Source organism: Limulus polyphemus, unplaced genomic scaffold, assembly GCF_000517525.1.
Source record: "Limulus polyphemus unplaced genomic scaffold, Limulus_polyphemus-2.1.2 Scaffold1352, whole genome shotgun sequence".
NCBI classification, from domain to species: Eukaryota; Metazoa; Arthropoda; class Merostomata; order Xiphosura; family Limulidae; genus Limulus; species Limulus polyphemus.
This window is the reverse complement of record NW_013666962.1, coordinates 28,232-43,753: the sequence shown is the minus strand read 5'-3', so window position 1 is coordinate 43,753 and position 15,522 is coordinate 28,232. Positions and strand designations below refer to the sequence as shown.

At 35.1% G+C, this 15,522-nt stretch overlaps 1 protein-coding gene across 1 annotated transcript in view; it reads right to left on the bottom strand.

Moving 5' to 3' along the window:
- Positions 1 to 15,297, bottom strand: part of LOC106463226 (TBC1 domain family member 15-like) — a 120,563-nt gene extending 105,266 nt beyond the window's left edge. The window contains exons 1-3 of the mRNA XM_013923221.2: positions 15,269 to 15,297; positions 5,104 to 5,199; positions 1,227 to 1,377 (exon numbers count right to left, since the gene is read on the bottom strand). Coding sequence (XP_013778675.1) covers positions 1,227 to 1,377; positions 5,104 to 5,199; positions 15,269 to 15,289 — 268 coding nt within the window. The 5' untranslated portion in view covers positions 15,290 to 15,297. The remainder of the gene's footprint in view (positions 1 to 1,226; positions 1,378 to 5,103; positions 5,200 to 15,268) is intronic.
- Between the last annotated feature and the right edge of the window lie 225 nt (positions 15,298 to 15,522).

Genomic DNA, 15,522 nt, shown 5'->3' with positions numbered 1-15,522 from the left:
AGGAGGTGGAAATAGACAATATAAGTCCTTGTCTGCCTGAACAGGCTCAAAGTGTTTGGGAGGAAGTGGGGTAAGGTCTGGAGACAGAAGTTGACCCATGTAACGTTCAATCTCCCAGCAAATAAATGTGGCTATCCCCCTTCAGGTCACCTGCACCTGAAGCCTGAGACATAGCATTAGTCACAGGTGTGCCCCCCGAAGTGGTAACATGAACTTCGGAATTCATAATGAGGAAGAGTCAACCAATAATCAAAAGTAGAAATAACAATGCAACTCTAATAAACTGGGATTAAAGTGAAGTTAATAAACAGTCTTAATAGAAACCAGAAGTGAAAATAAATGAAGACCACTTCGTGAGTGTATTAAAAACAAACATGAAAATTTTAAACAAAGAAAAAGGAATGCGTCTGAGCACAAGCACTGCCAAATGGCAAGTGATAGTTCAGTAGAGGTGTATGGAGGGAGTCACATGCGTATGTCACACTCCTATTGGTGGAGAAGTGATGCATGATGATTTTCATGAAAGACATGTTGAAATCATTCAATTCCAATAGGGGGGAGCAGAAGGCTTGTGGTATGCATAAAGACAAAATGTGCATATAGAGGGGAGCATAGGACAAGAATAGTTAATCTTGTTAGTGGAGAGAAATACCGTATCGGAATTTGTAGATTTAAGAAATGCATTAGAACTTTCATCTCAATAAATAAGAACATGCAAAAACTGAAGAAATGTTCAAGCTTTAACTAGATGCAACACAATGAAGAATGGGTTCAGTTACAAAAGTTGAAATGATTCAATCTCGCTGTTAATGTGTCAAAGAATGACAACAGAGAATCAAAGTAACAAAATATCTAAACTTTTGTTTCCTTTTCTTTACTCCTGAAGAAGAATAATCAGCTATTTGAAATTGCTTGAGTTTCTGAGTCTGTTGAAATGAGACTTTTACTACACAAACAACACTTCTGCTTGTGAGTAACCAATAAAATTATGTATTTACTGGTGAAATAAATTTGATGAATTAAGCTATCAATATCGCACATCTTCCAAGTTTTATCTACACATCATTGTTTGAACACGTACAGAAATTTGAGTTCAATACAATATACTCAAATAACATGAAAAACTATATGATACTTGTGTGCACAGGTTATATGATAAAACCATCACTCACAATATCTATATAGTTTGTTCACATGTGCTTTTATTATAAAGAATGTTTAGTTACCACAACACTGGTTGCTATGAGGTTTATATCCTGCAGAGAAACCACTGGCTACATCCTCCCAATCAAGATTTTCTGTCTCAGGACTTGAAAGTGGCCTTCCTGTTTCATTCACTTCTTCATTGGCATGCCATTCTAGAACTCCTCCATAAGGCTAATCAAATATTAGATGGAAATAATTCATCATTCTCCAGCAGGAACACTCTTACATATTTAATTTTTTATTATCTCAAAATGCTTAAAGATTTGAAAATAATGTTAAGAGCTTTCTGAAATGATCTAATGAAACTGTACTGCTTTTCATGGTAACTAAATGAACATTTATTATTTTTACATGAATTAGGCCTTGTTAAGATTAGCATTTAGATATGGTCTCCTTTCTGCAAGGAGAATATCAATATGTTGGAAAGAGTACAAAATGGGCCATCTGAATAATACTTAGCTTAATTCGTTTCAGCTATAAAGAAAACCTTAAGAGTTTTGGACTTGTTTTCTGTAGAATGTAGAAGAAATATGGAAAAACTTGATTTAGGTGTTGAAAATTGTTAGGGGTTTGAATAAGATTTGATCAGTCTTCCTACACATTGTTTGTTTAAGCAGTGCAATGAAAAGGTTGTAAATACAAACTAAAATATTAGAGGTAATAGGCTGAAGCACAGATGGAGACTTTTTTTATTATTATATATATAAACTTAGGAGATATTTTTTTGTGATGATGTGGTAAGTACAGTTTGAATGAACTATTTTAAATTAAAAAATATGAACGATTAAATAAATATGAAAGGCAGATTATGAAAGTTTTCCTTTTCTGGCTTAGAGGCGATCTTGATGGGCCAAACAGTCTTCTGTTATCTTGTCTTTTAAACTATGTCCTTAGTATTGTAAACATTAGCTTGCAGATCAGCTTTTAATTTTGTTGTAGCCAACTCTTGGATCCATGCAACTATCCTGATGAGTACACAGCTCCATTTTATTTCACAACACACATTAGAGCACTAGTACTTTTCATGCAATCCAATAACTAGTAAATATAATTTTTAATTTCTTATTAAATGTTTTTTAGTAATTTTTTTTTCTGTTGGTTTATTTAAGACTTAAACCTATATGATAAAATATATGAGAAAGGCTACTGAAATTCCCTTGTTACTTTTTAAGGAAACCTATGCATTCAATTTCAAATATTAAATTATACATCCAACTCCACCCATTTGGCTTCTTAACCAAACTAACAACCTTGTGTCAGGAAATTGGTAATGGTAATTTGGATATAATTTGTTAAAGAACAATTTCAACAGACATCTTGTATTACCTAAAGGATATCATTTCATAAGCATGTTTAAAAATTCAAAATCTTTTCTTTTGAATACATGATGAGTTAATGCTATGGCTAAACAGACCTAAAGCATCGTTTCCCAATTAATTGGCCTATAAGTATAAAACTCAGTGTTGAGTCATAATACACTTGAGATAGAAAACATATATATAGCATGCGATGTTATATCACACTAGACTACAGGTTAGTTTATTCCAATTCAATTATTTAATAACTTCTATCAAAAGATCTGCATAATTCACATGAAATAGGAGAAAAAAATAGTGCATGTAATGCTATATGACACTAGACTACAGGTTATTTTATTCCAATTCAATTATTTAATAACTTCTATCAAAAGATCTGCATAATTCACATGAAATAGGAGAAAAAAATAGTGCATGTAATGCTATATGACACTAGACTACAGGTTATTTTATTCCAATCCAATTATTCAATAGCTTCTACCAGAAGAGCTGCTAAAATTCTACAATAATAATTGTCTTAATTATGAGCAACAAGCAAACTATGAAAAGTTTCTGTGACCACTCTGCCCTAGGTCAGTATTTGGGTACTCTCAATGATTGCAGTTTTCAGCCATTAACCCAAGAACACACATTCAGTGAAATTATCAAGCACCAAAGCAGAATTGTCATACGTAAAGCTTCAAGTACCATGTCTATTATATCTATTATTATAAAATGATAGATAACTTTGAAAGGTAAGGATAAAGAAAGTTATTCATAATCCATAACTATTATGTTAATTTAAAAAATCTATTTTCATAATATCCTTATTGAAGGTATTATTTATATTGTACTTACTACAAAATTGAGAAATTTTATGTGCAACCTATTTCAATACATTAGAACATATGTGGGTACTATTGCTAAAGGAAGGCAAAGGAGAGAGGAGGTTGAAGAAAACAAATCAGAGAAAGGTGACCAGTTCTTAAAAGTGGAAAGTGGGTTTAAAAGATTTTAGCATTGAACTTGAGAAAACTTAAGATAACATATAATTTTAAATCTCTGTGGTGTGACAAATGCTTAGCCTCGAGTTGGAGTGTAACGTTATTATAAGAATGACTAATTTCAATAAAAAAACCTAATAAGTTGCCAAATGTTGATGATATGATTTTTTTTTAAATTAACTTCTGAATAATGATAACAAACTTTTAATGACAATAGCATGTATTAAGCTTAAACTTTCATTAAATGCAAACATCTCTGAATATTAAACCTAAAACTAATATAGTCAGAAAGTGCAAGTAGGTTACTTCACTTTTCTGATCACATAACTTATTTCATGTTAAAAGTACAATAATCACCTTTATAGTAAATAATTTGAGAGCAGAAATGGAATGTTTCTGAGTTAAAGAAGAAAGTTTATAATAATATATCAACTACATCACATCAGCTATATTCAGTACTGATGAGGCATTTTGCCCAATACCAGTAGTGGTGAACTAGACGAAGATGGTGAAGTTTAATTTTTATCAATATTATTTAAGTCATTACATATCTGAATTAGGAGTAATGATTTATTAACCACTATATTGTTTAATCTTACTTGAATTAGATGACAGCAAGAAATGAAATAGCCACAATATAAGTTAGTAACTTTACCAAAGAAGCAAAAATGAGAAAATACAACTTAGCCTAAATTTTAGTAACCTTTTCTAATTACTATATTTCAGTTTTAGTTGTTAATAGATGTGATATTACATTACATTAAGAATGAATTTTGTACTTCACATTCTTCTTTAGGTAACCCATACAGGTTTCCATTAAGCAGTGCATATGATAGCATTTCATCTGTAATGCTTCAATGCGGATAGAACTTTCATTCAGCACCACAGATCATAGGTCAGTTGGATTACAACAGAAAAAAAAGATTAGCTTAATGCTATTTAAATGTAAAGTCCTTCTTTATTGGCTCTCAAGTCTTATGGTGCATAATACCTAAGCTAGCAAAGCATGATATTATATAACAATATGACTGATTCTACAAGTTCAATATGAATTTCCATATTTAAAAAAAGTACAGTAGCATTTTAACCATACTTTATATGTAAACAAATATCTTGAAAACATTAAACATTATAGCTCATCAGGTTAGATGGATTAATCATATATGGTCTGTTATGAAACACTATAACAGTTGTTTGAGGCAATATGTCTCATGTTATATGCATAAAGTGCAGATGAAATGCTACTGTATGCTCTTCTTACTTGAAACACATTTTGGCTCAATAAAAAACAATGCACTTAAAATTTTTACCAATCTTATAGCGATGTAATATCACAAATATTACCAACTAATAGGTCATGCTTTTCTAGTCTAGACAATATACACTAAAAGTCCACTTAACTTTTTGCATTTCAATGTAAAATTATAATATTCATATAAACATTTCAAAGCATGGAATTTTCATACTATAGTGACTATCAAAACTGAATGTCTTGTTTGTAATGTCACGTATGTTCAAAAACAATAACCCTTAATATTATGTTATTTATGAAAAATGTATATAAATCAATCATAGGGTAATAACTTGGATATATTCACCTGCTCCGAAATAGTCACTCTCCCTGTGAATATGGGCTCTTTGTCTTTGTGAGGCCCACTGACATACACACACACACCATCATGAACATAGGTTATCTAGAAAAACAAATCACTGTATATCAAATGTATATAATCTTTTTAAGTCTCAAAACCATCTGATATTTCATATCTTACAAAGAATTTTACATAAAATTCAACACTCTTATTTCTGAAAGCTATAAAGAATAACCATGTGTTATTTGCTGTTTTCAAATCTCCATAGGCATAGCATAGAAAAACAATATGCTTTAATGCCTACTTCACTGATTTTAAATTTTTTTGTAATAATTTGATTATTCTTTTCTCAAAACAATTCTTTTTTCACTGCTACATTTCAGATAAAAAATTTTTAGTTTTTTCTAAATACACAAAAAAGAAAAAAACACATTTTAATATTTCATTACTTATCTGAAACTTGAAAACAGTAAACTAAGTTTGAATGAGAATGTCCTTTCTTCATGGTGAAATGAAACTTCAAACATACATGTGGTTATTATCACATTTTTCAAGGGTAAAAGAAAGGTTATACGAGGTGTTACACATATTTGCCCATGGCATTGAAAAAATTAAGTACAAAGGTTGGAACTAGGTCCAACATTTATACATTTTGAGGTACAATTACTTAATTGTGCGCATAAAATAGACATCTAATGTTATCATTTTCCTTAGCTGAAAATGTACTTCTGATAAATACTCACTTCTTCACACAAAAAGCTATCTTTCCCATATGTCTGCTTTAGAGATTTGCATGCCACTAACCTTTAGGCAACTCCCACCCAAACTCATGAGATCTCTCGTGATTTGCACTACTGCATAATGATGTTATTTTGCAGCAAAAACCCTCCAACAATAGTAGGGTGACATAACCTCCCTACATGCTAGGTCCCTCTATACTTTTGCACTTGTGATTTTCATTTTTTGACAAGGCAAGGAATATTAAGTTGCACTGCAAGTGGAGAGGAAGGGTGGAAAGAGGTGAGCATCTATTGGAAATACATTTTCAAGTAAGGAAAATGTTAACTTACGAGGTAATACACACCTCTTCACACAGAAAGCTAGAATCCCACACTGATATGGTAGAGGGTTCAGTACAAAAGTTACCTAGATGAGCTCCCTGCAGAAAGTACCTGAAGAAAAACCCACGGCAGGAGATCCACAGAGGTACGCACATGGTACACAGTCTCATCTCTTCTAGGGTACACTCTTCACTCAAATTAGAAGGAAGGAAGGAAGAAGCAAGTAAGCCCAATGTGTTACGAGTATGGTGGATGGAATAAGAACAGGGCTGTCCAAGGACTTACACATAAGAGGTTGGAAAGCCAATATGTGTAGCATGATTAAGGCTTGTTCTGACCGTACCAAGTGCTCACCTCAACTCTACCGTCAGACTGATTGGATGGACGCTGGCTGTGGGATGAGAGTACTGAACACATACCACGGTGTCTTTGTTGGCATATGCAGGAGGATGGTATGAAATGTTTGTAAGTGTTCACCTCAACTCCACAAAACAAGATTATTACAGGTAGTTGGTGGGTCAACTCCAGTCCAAAACTAGGTGGTGTTTTCTAGTCTGTGGTAAGAGGAGGGTCCCAACAGGTCATCACCTCATGACCAGGAAGCAGAAAGAAAAAGTAATTTTCGTTTCAACAACCAGAGTAGGGCACATGTCTGCAAACCCAGTACACAACCAACACCAGGCCACCCGGGAACCTGATATCCAGGCAATGGTACGAAGGGGAATGCAACATGGTGGGTCAATGCCAGTCCAAAACCAGTCAGCATGAGGAATATTTTGTTTGGTCCACACTAAGAAGAAGATTCCAACCAACCACATATGTGGACTTGTGTGGTCTAGTCCTACCCCAATCCAACACCAGACCACCTGAGAACTGACATCTGGGTGGTAGTAGCATGAGGGACTGATTTTGCCTAGTCCTACCCTGATGTAACACCAAACCATTTTGGAACTAACATCCGAGATGCAATAGAATGAGGGATTTCTGTGGGCTGGTCCTACACTGTTCCAACACCAGACCACCCAGGAACTGACATCCTGATGGCAGTAGGATGGGGAACATCTGTTGGCTGATCCTACACCGATCCAACACCAGACCACTGAGGAACTAACATCTAGGTGGTGGTAAGATGGGGGATGCTGGCATGTTATGAGTACTACACTGACAGTGTCACCACCACCCCAATTGGGGTTCTTTGTTCAGCCCCAGCTATTCTGTTTCAATCAGTGAGGGTTCTCCATAGTCTACTGCCCCAGCAGCTGTAAGTGGTAAGGGTCTCCTGTGATCCACTTGAAGAAGGGGGGGATTCATGGTGGAGAGACCCAGAGAAATGGCTGAACCCCACTGGTCACCTGCTGGATAGATCTTTTACTTGAAACAGTGCAATGGGTAACCTCATAAACTTATTTTCAAAAGCTAGCAAGCGCAAGTCATGGAAGCAGGCAAAACACCCCTGTGATAGTCCAAGGAATAGGTACAGTCTGGATTGGACAGTCGACAAATATAAGAATACCTCAAGTGGTCTTGCAGAACACACCATCTCAACAATGAGTATATATAGAGCCAGGGTGGATGGTATGAGCACTTTCCATTATCCTGGCTCAATGCAGAATTTTGGGAAATAAGTGTACCCTGAGAGGCAACACCAGCCATCTGGTGGGATCCTTTGTATCAAAGCTGCAGAAAAAAGAGAATGTACTCATGTGACTAAGGATGGTGAGTAGACTAGAGGAGGGAGAATGGAGACAGGCAGTAACCCTCAGCAGACTTGAGAGCCAGATGGTGAAAATAGTAGGCAATAAAGGTAGGAGATGCAGTCCCCATTCCAGTCCAGAGGATCTGATCAAGCAGCCATCGAAAACAAGAGGTGAGGTAAAGGTGAAATGATGGATTTGTTGAGAAGAAATATGCAAAAGGCTGTAGGAATCGACCCCATGAAAGATTAAACCAAGTAGAGTAATTGGCAGACTCAGCCTGAAAGGGTAAATAAAGACCAGTCCCTGGAAGAAGAAGAGTCCCAGGGAAGAAAACAATGAAGACTAGAGCCATGATTGATAAGATGTGGGCAAGATAGTACCACATGGCACAAACAGATGATCTGGGTCAGTGTTGTTATAGAGGTGTGAAACAGTTGGGAAGGAAATAGGGAAAAAAGAAGCAGTCACTTTCCTGGGCTGTAGAAGTCTTAAGGGGGATAAATCAGTCCAGATAAAAGGGAAGGTACAGGAATAGTCTAGAGCATAATGTCTGAATGACCACCAATGAGGAGTAAGAGAAAATGTGCCTTAGGTGAAAGGTGGTATAAAGAGGTGGCTATTGGTTTGACAAAAGCTTGGGGAAGAGCATGCAGAACGACATCCAGGTCCCAATTGGACATGGAGCTCAGTGGAGAAGGAAGGATTGAAACAAAATGGAAAAGACTAGGGAAGAAAACACACTGCAATATTGGGAAAGGTGAAAAGTGGTAGACCAGGCAGCCCAATAATCGGCAATGGTGGAGACAGCCAAACCTTTGTCAAACAGTCAAGTAAAATGGGAAGAGAGATGTTCTGAAGGAAGGTGATGATGGATGGACCAATGTAGAAAAACTTGCTGGTAGATGAACACTAAGAATGAGAAAGGAAGAAAATTACCCAAGGGCAATGGACCAGACAATGCCAATGTGAAGATGGAGAGACGTGCTTCTTTGATAGAATAGCAATGTTTAAGGTTCATATGAGCAAGAATTTGGGATGTAGAGGAAGAAGAGGATGGGTAGACAGAAGGCAAAGAAGAGAGAACAAAGGTTGAGCCAGGTGAAGAGGTGCCACCAAGAGAACACAACGAAAAAGTGTTATGAATCAATACCAGGACCAATGGTAGAAGCAGGAGAGGTGGGTAAGAATAAAGGACAGATGAGAACATTCCAAACTGAAAGCATCAAAATCCAGGGCTGAAGGATGGGGGAACAGGGGACCAAAAGAAGGGGAGCTTGGAATTGAGGTATGGCAAAAAACATCAATGAGCAATGTCCCCAGGAGAGACCATAACCATTGAAAAATCTGAAAGTGAGGAGACCATTCTGTGGGCAGAACACATTTCAGCCAAGAGAGTTGGTCCGCAATGAGTTCATAGTGCTCTGAACAAGACATGAAATAAGGCAAACCTGTCAGGAATTGGCCAAATAAAGAAGTTTGAGGGTTTGAAAACAAAAGGGCTTGGATCTGGTACCTCCTTGATGGCTGATATAGAAAACAATGGAGGAATTGTTAGAATGAACCAAACCCAAATGATCCACCAAGAATAGTAGGAAATGGGAACATGCCCTATGCATTGCCAATAGGTTGAGTACATTGATGTGAAGACTTTTCCTGGGTCCAAGTGCTAGTTGGTTAGTTGGTTGACATTTTTTGGCATAAAGCAACTAGGCTAGCTGCACCATAAACTTGTTCAAAGATGCCCCTCACCCCGAGAAGTAAGCAACTGTGAAAAGATGTAAATTTGGTATGGATGGAGGTAGAGGTACTCCTACGGTACTATTGGAATGGTCCAGCCACCAAGAGAGGTCCATGAGCAGAGGAGACAAGATAACCACTGTGTTGAAAGGCAAGACTTGAACTGGAATGTATGTTCCTGATGAACGAATCAAAGGAAATGTCTTGAAGACTCTGTGATGGGGATATAAACAGAACATGTTCAGTACCTCGAACTTGATCATCCATCATCCAAAGGCCAGATGAAAACAACCAGAGGATGAAAAAGAAGTTTCTTCCCTACTAAATTAAAGGACAACCATGTAGCAATTGAGAGAGGAAGCTTGGTGGCTGGCTGTAATCTCCAGTCTTCTTGGAGACCATGAAGAGGCGAGAGTAAAACCCTATTGATAGCCTGTTTATGTAAGAGATCTAACACTGTGTTTTCCAGACTTGGAATATAGACATAATCTGAAGAAAGAGGGAAGTGAAAGATGTGTGGGCTGAGGCAGAGAAGTGGAGGGAGAAGCCATGAGAGAGGAAAAGTGTGACCCATCTGTCTGCAGATAGGTATACCCAAAGAAGTGCATATTTCAGTAGATGAGTGTGTATGATGTCCAAATCTGCACTGTGGACACCAATGAGCCCTGCAAGACTGACATCAGACCAAACAGACCAAAGACTGATGAGGGGAAGGAGAAGAATAGGAAGAGGGTAAAGAAAAAAGGGAAACAGGAGGACTAAGATGAGACACATGAGTGGAACCTATGGTTTGGGAAAGGCAAGGAACCAAGGATGTGAGTGAGGACTACAGTTGAGCAGCTTCCACTCATGATTCAATTGAATCAAGAATACCAACCAACACATAGGATGAAAAAATGGTGCGAGGTGGAGGTCCTATAAAAAGTAGGAGAGAAGGCAGTCATAGGACAGAAGGGTATTCCTACCCACCAAGTCCCAACAACAAATGATACAAGTGAGTAGAGAGAGGAAAGAAGTAGTAGCTCCTTGACCAATAATCTATACTAAAAATAAACCCTGAAACACACTGAAAATCTGAAAAATTACCTAGCAGCTAAGTGGGTAAGAAATGCATAGTATGCCAGCATATCACAGAACATTTACCAGTCACTCCCAACAAATATATTTCACATAAAATGTTCTCACCAAGTATAGGAAACCTGAACTACTTTTGTAAGTAGCCTTCACTGCAATCACATGACAACAACAGTATTCAGTTGGTCAATACCAAAAAACTAAAAATGTTCTAGAGAATTTTTGTGACAAAGCATAGGCCAACAAAAACTTCAAATATTTCTTTGTGCTGTTTTGCTTTTAGATAAAAGAAAGACATGCATTCAGTAGTAGTGTGTGAGTTTGTCAACTTAAATGACCCTAAAGCATAATATAAATTAGTTAACAACTAGCCTACAGCCCATCAAAAATGACAAGGCAAGTACTAGCACCCCCACCACATAATATACCCTAACCTCTCATTCCATAGCTAACTGAAAAAAATAAATTTTGCAAAATCAAGCTTGACCAATAAAGAGGCAGAAAGGTGCAGTCGAGGCAATCAAACATTGGTAAATTCCTTTGTGAGCCAATCAAAATTAAGATCATTCATGAAATGAATTCATGGCATATTCATAGAATAATTATTGGTAAAAATCAGTTAGATTAACAACTTCCAATATATAGAAAAGCCAGTGCATTTTGGTAACACTACATTCCAACAACAGCTTTTATGTCACGTTGCTTAGCAACAAAAGTATAAACTAATACTGTTGTTAGTCTATGTACTTAAAGTATAAAATGAAATGTATAGACAGCAAAACTGGAAAAATATTTGCTGATTTCTTAATTTAGAGTCTCCATTGATAAAAGAAGTTTGTTTTTTATTAAAAATGTTGGTTACATAACAGAAAACAGCTTAACTAAGAAACGATATTTTTACTTAATGATAAATTTTATGCACTTGGTTCTAGGCTAGGTGATTCCACACTACGCCTTTAGGGGCTTATTATACCAACACTCAATACACTTACAAGGTTTCATGGCATGCCCCCCCCCCCCCCCTCACAGACAGTAATCAAACTATTCTATCTGGATAAATGCATTTTTGCTTTTATGATTCTTCTTATTTTGAAAAATCAAGCATGACATTATGTGACACACAGTGGCTTTTATATAGGTTAGATAATAGGTAACAATAAAGAAGTGTTATAAAATATTTTGTGCCAATAAAAAATTAAGACTTTTTTTAACAGACTATCTGTTGTAAGTGTTGTGGGAAAAATGTATTTAAACCCCAAATGTTACCAGAATGAGTAACCATGTGAACAATTGCAAGAAATGTCCTAATGAAGTTAAGACATTTAGCGTGAAAAGTTGAAATCTAACAAAGGCTTAGCTGTTAAGAAGCCAAAAACTTGCAGTATATCTACTTATGCACAAAAACCAGAGTGTTAATCAATATAAAGTTAAAACAGACAATCTGAGTGTGTCCTAGGTATCTGAAAAAGAACATTTTTGGAAATATTAGTTTCTTAGGACCACATAAGGCCTCAAAATCACCAAGTAATCCTATGTCATAAACTCCATGTCACTAAAAGTTCCCACATAGGAAAGTCTTCTGACTTTATCACAACACAACAAACAAACATTCTTGAGAGTAGCTAGCAAAAGCAGTATATTCCAAAAATATGAAACTAAACATATCTGGTTAACTGCCTTCCAGTACTTATATTCACTTCCATAGCTTCCAATTCAATACTGTTTGTCAAACCATCTGAAAGAGCTTATTGAGATGTATAGTTGAAACTGGTAGATGTACATGCATTGAGCTTTCAGTGTCATGGTTGAAGTAACTTACAAAACAAACCAGTTGTGACAAGACCATCAAAACAAACACACTGAGATACACAGGCAAAAACATAGCTGACATACAAGGTCCTGAAAGGAAATGCTGTTGCAAATATTTCAGTAATACACAGTGCTACCAAATGAAGAAAGCCTAGCAGTTACTTCAAGAGAAATATCCTGACCACTCCACAGCTTTCTATATTTGTATTGCTCATGCCTTGAACCTTCTTATAGATAACATCATCAAGCTGAAAACAGTCAAGATGCAATACAAAAGTGTTGTGAAGTATATCTAATGTTCTCATCTCCTAAACACTGTTCAGCAACATTCAGAAGAAGAAATGTCGACAAAGTGGGAGTGCTGAAATCAATAGACAAAGAGATTCTTCACTCTGATGTGGTAGAAAGATGTTTGTGAATCATCTCCACAGAACAAGGTAGCTGTTATTGTCCACAGTCTCCATCTTTTGCAGCAACTAAGTATCTTTCACTTTTTACAGGTTTAGCAGGTATAGCAAACCTACTTCAATGAGAACTGGCATGCTTGTTCACATAGCATACAATCTAAACATTTTGGCCACAGAAATTCAAACTAGAGACTAAGTGAATGAACAGGCATATTCCACTTACACTAGTTGACTTCAGTGAGTCTGCATCTAAGAAAGACTAAAAACAAATCTAAGAAAGCAGTAGAGAATGGAGAAAATACTAAGAAGTAGATAGAAAATAACCTTGAAATAAAAACAATTAACATCTAATTCATGTTCTCAAAAACAGTTGGGTATGTTATACAGCAAAATAATAGTTACATTCAGAGAAAAGAAATGCTTCATGCTAATATTGATATAAAGCAATAGAAAAGAAACATTATAAAACAGATATAAATGAAATACAAACTGAACCCTAGTTTGACATCATCATTATGATCATGTCATCAAAAATGTGAACTCTGTGACAAAAACTCATTCTGTAGCCAATAATTCAAAGGCTCTGTCAGACACAAGTTAGATTTATACATCATTCATTAAACTAAAATCTTGCTCTTTCTATCAGTTTTAAATAATCCAAACTGAGATGTCAGAGAGAATTAATGTCACTTTTTTAAAGATAGGACATGATAAGAGGGTATGGAAAATGGTTTTGACTTTTAGGTTTATATAATTGTAAACTACATGGCTTGGGCTACAAAATTAAAAGTATGCTTAGAAATATTTAAACTGTTAAATGTGTAATTTATATTAAAGTCAAGATATCATGTAAGGGTGAAGAAAAAATTAAGACAAGTGAAATTTGAGGATTTATTTAAATATTTTCTTTTGAAATTAAGAAAGAATAGTTATAGAACATCAAAATTTGAATTATAAACTATGCTTTGATGCCGAGTTTATTGTTATACACTGGTAATAAAGAAATTTAATTACATTTTTGAATATAACTCTATAAATGTTATGACATTCATAATTTTATGCACCCATATTGAAAGGGTTAGATGTTAGTAATAGTATTTTTGTATGGCTTTTTTAGATTTAACTCAGTCATATATATATATATATAGACACACACATATATACAAGTACCAACTTAGTAGTTAACCATATCATTCATAAACACTGGGTTAGCAGGGGGGAAAGGAGCATTTAGAATTTCAATATTTATTTATGTGGGGGGGGGTGCACTGCTCCTCAGAATTAAAGCCTCTGTCCATGGAATACATGGCACTTTACTACTAGAATTTGATTCTTTGAAATGAAAAAACATTAGCATGTGAAGAGCCAAGTGTTGGAAGTACATCATAGTTAGCTAATTGTTATGTTAAAGTTTCTTTAAACAAGTTATTATTTTGATTTTATTATTATTTTAATTTAAGTGTTTCACAAAAGTTAAGGATAAGTTGATAACTTCATCTCATGACCCTCAAAGATAACTCCTTACATACAAAAGCAAAGAGCAATATTTTATTATTCTCCTAATACATGATTTACTTGTGATTTCTTTTTATTGCAATGTTAATTTACATTTAATTTAATTATATTTTCATTTTATGTTAGCATAATTGTAAAGGTGCTTGTCATAATTGTGTTAAGTATGATCTTTTTTAATTTGATACGTAATGTTGATTTTGTACTTATGCTAGTGATAATGAAAGTGAAAGAAGTGTCCCTCCAAAGACCTTGACAAATCAATGCCTACACATATTATGAACATCTTTCACAGCTATTTATGACTCTAAGTGTTTCAGTTCTGTTTTTTTTTACAAATCTCTAACATGATTAAGGAATTATCATTTATTATTAAATTATATTTTGTTTGAAGCAGGTTTTAGTTTTTCACTAGGCCTAAAACAAGATTACACATCTGCAACATCGTTTCAAGAGTTCACATACACGATTAGATCAGTTTTAAGAAATTACAGTCTCTAGTCTACTCCAGCATAGTAACGAGGATACTCTTCAAACCTCAAAGCTTTTTGGCTTAATCGTTAACTAAACTGAACTTAATCACCTAAAAACGCATAACCTGATTTGAGTCTCCTGACTACCCTATCCTATGCCATCAAAAATGATGATTTTAAATTTTAATGAGATTGAGCAATTTCAGCAAAGCAAAACTATAGCTATGTTTTCCATTACATTAGTTAATTACCTTAGCCAACTAAAGTATGATTTACAATTAATCAGATAGATTTATCCATTATATTATAATTCCTAATAATTGAATAAATCTGCAATTCATACGTCTAATTGCAATAATTATCAATTTTATGCTTGAGTTTAATGTGAAAAACATTCTTACATTTCCATTCGACGCCATCATTATAAACACAGAGGGCGTAGAATGTTTTTACTTTTAATATATAAATTATTATCCAGATACCATATTATATTCAATTATTCAATGTGTTTTTTTTGTGTTGTTTTTCTTTCTTTCTTTTTTTTTTTTGTTTTGGTTGTTGTAGTTATCTATTTATTTTAAGTACTCGTGTCTGGTACCGGACCGAAGGGCGGTAGTTCGGTTAACCGGTAACGACGACGACGTAACCCTAAAAC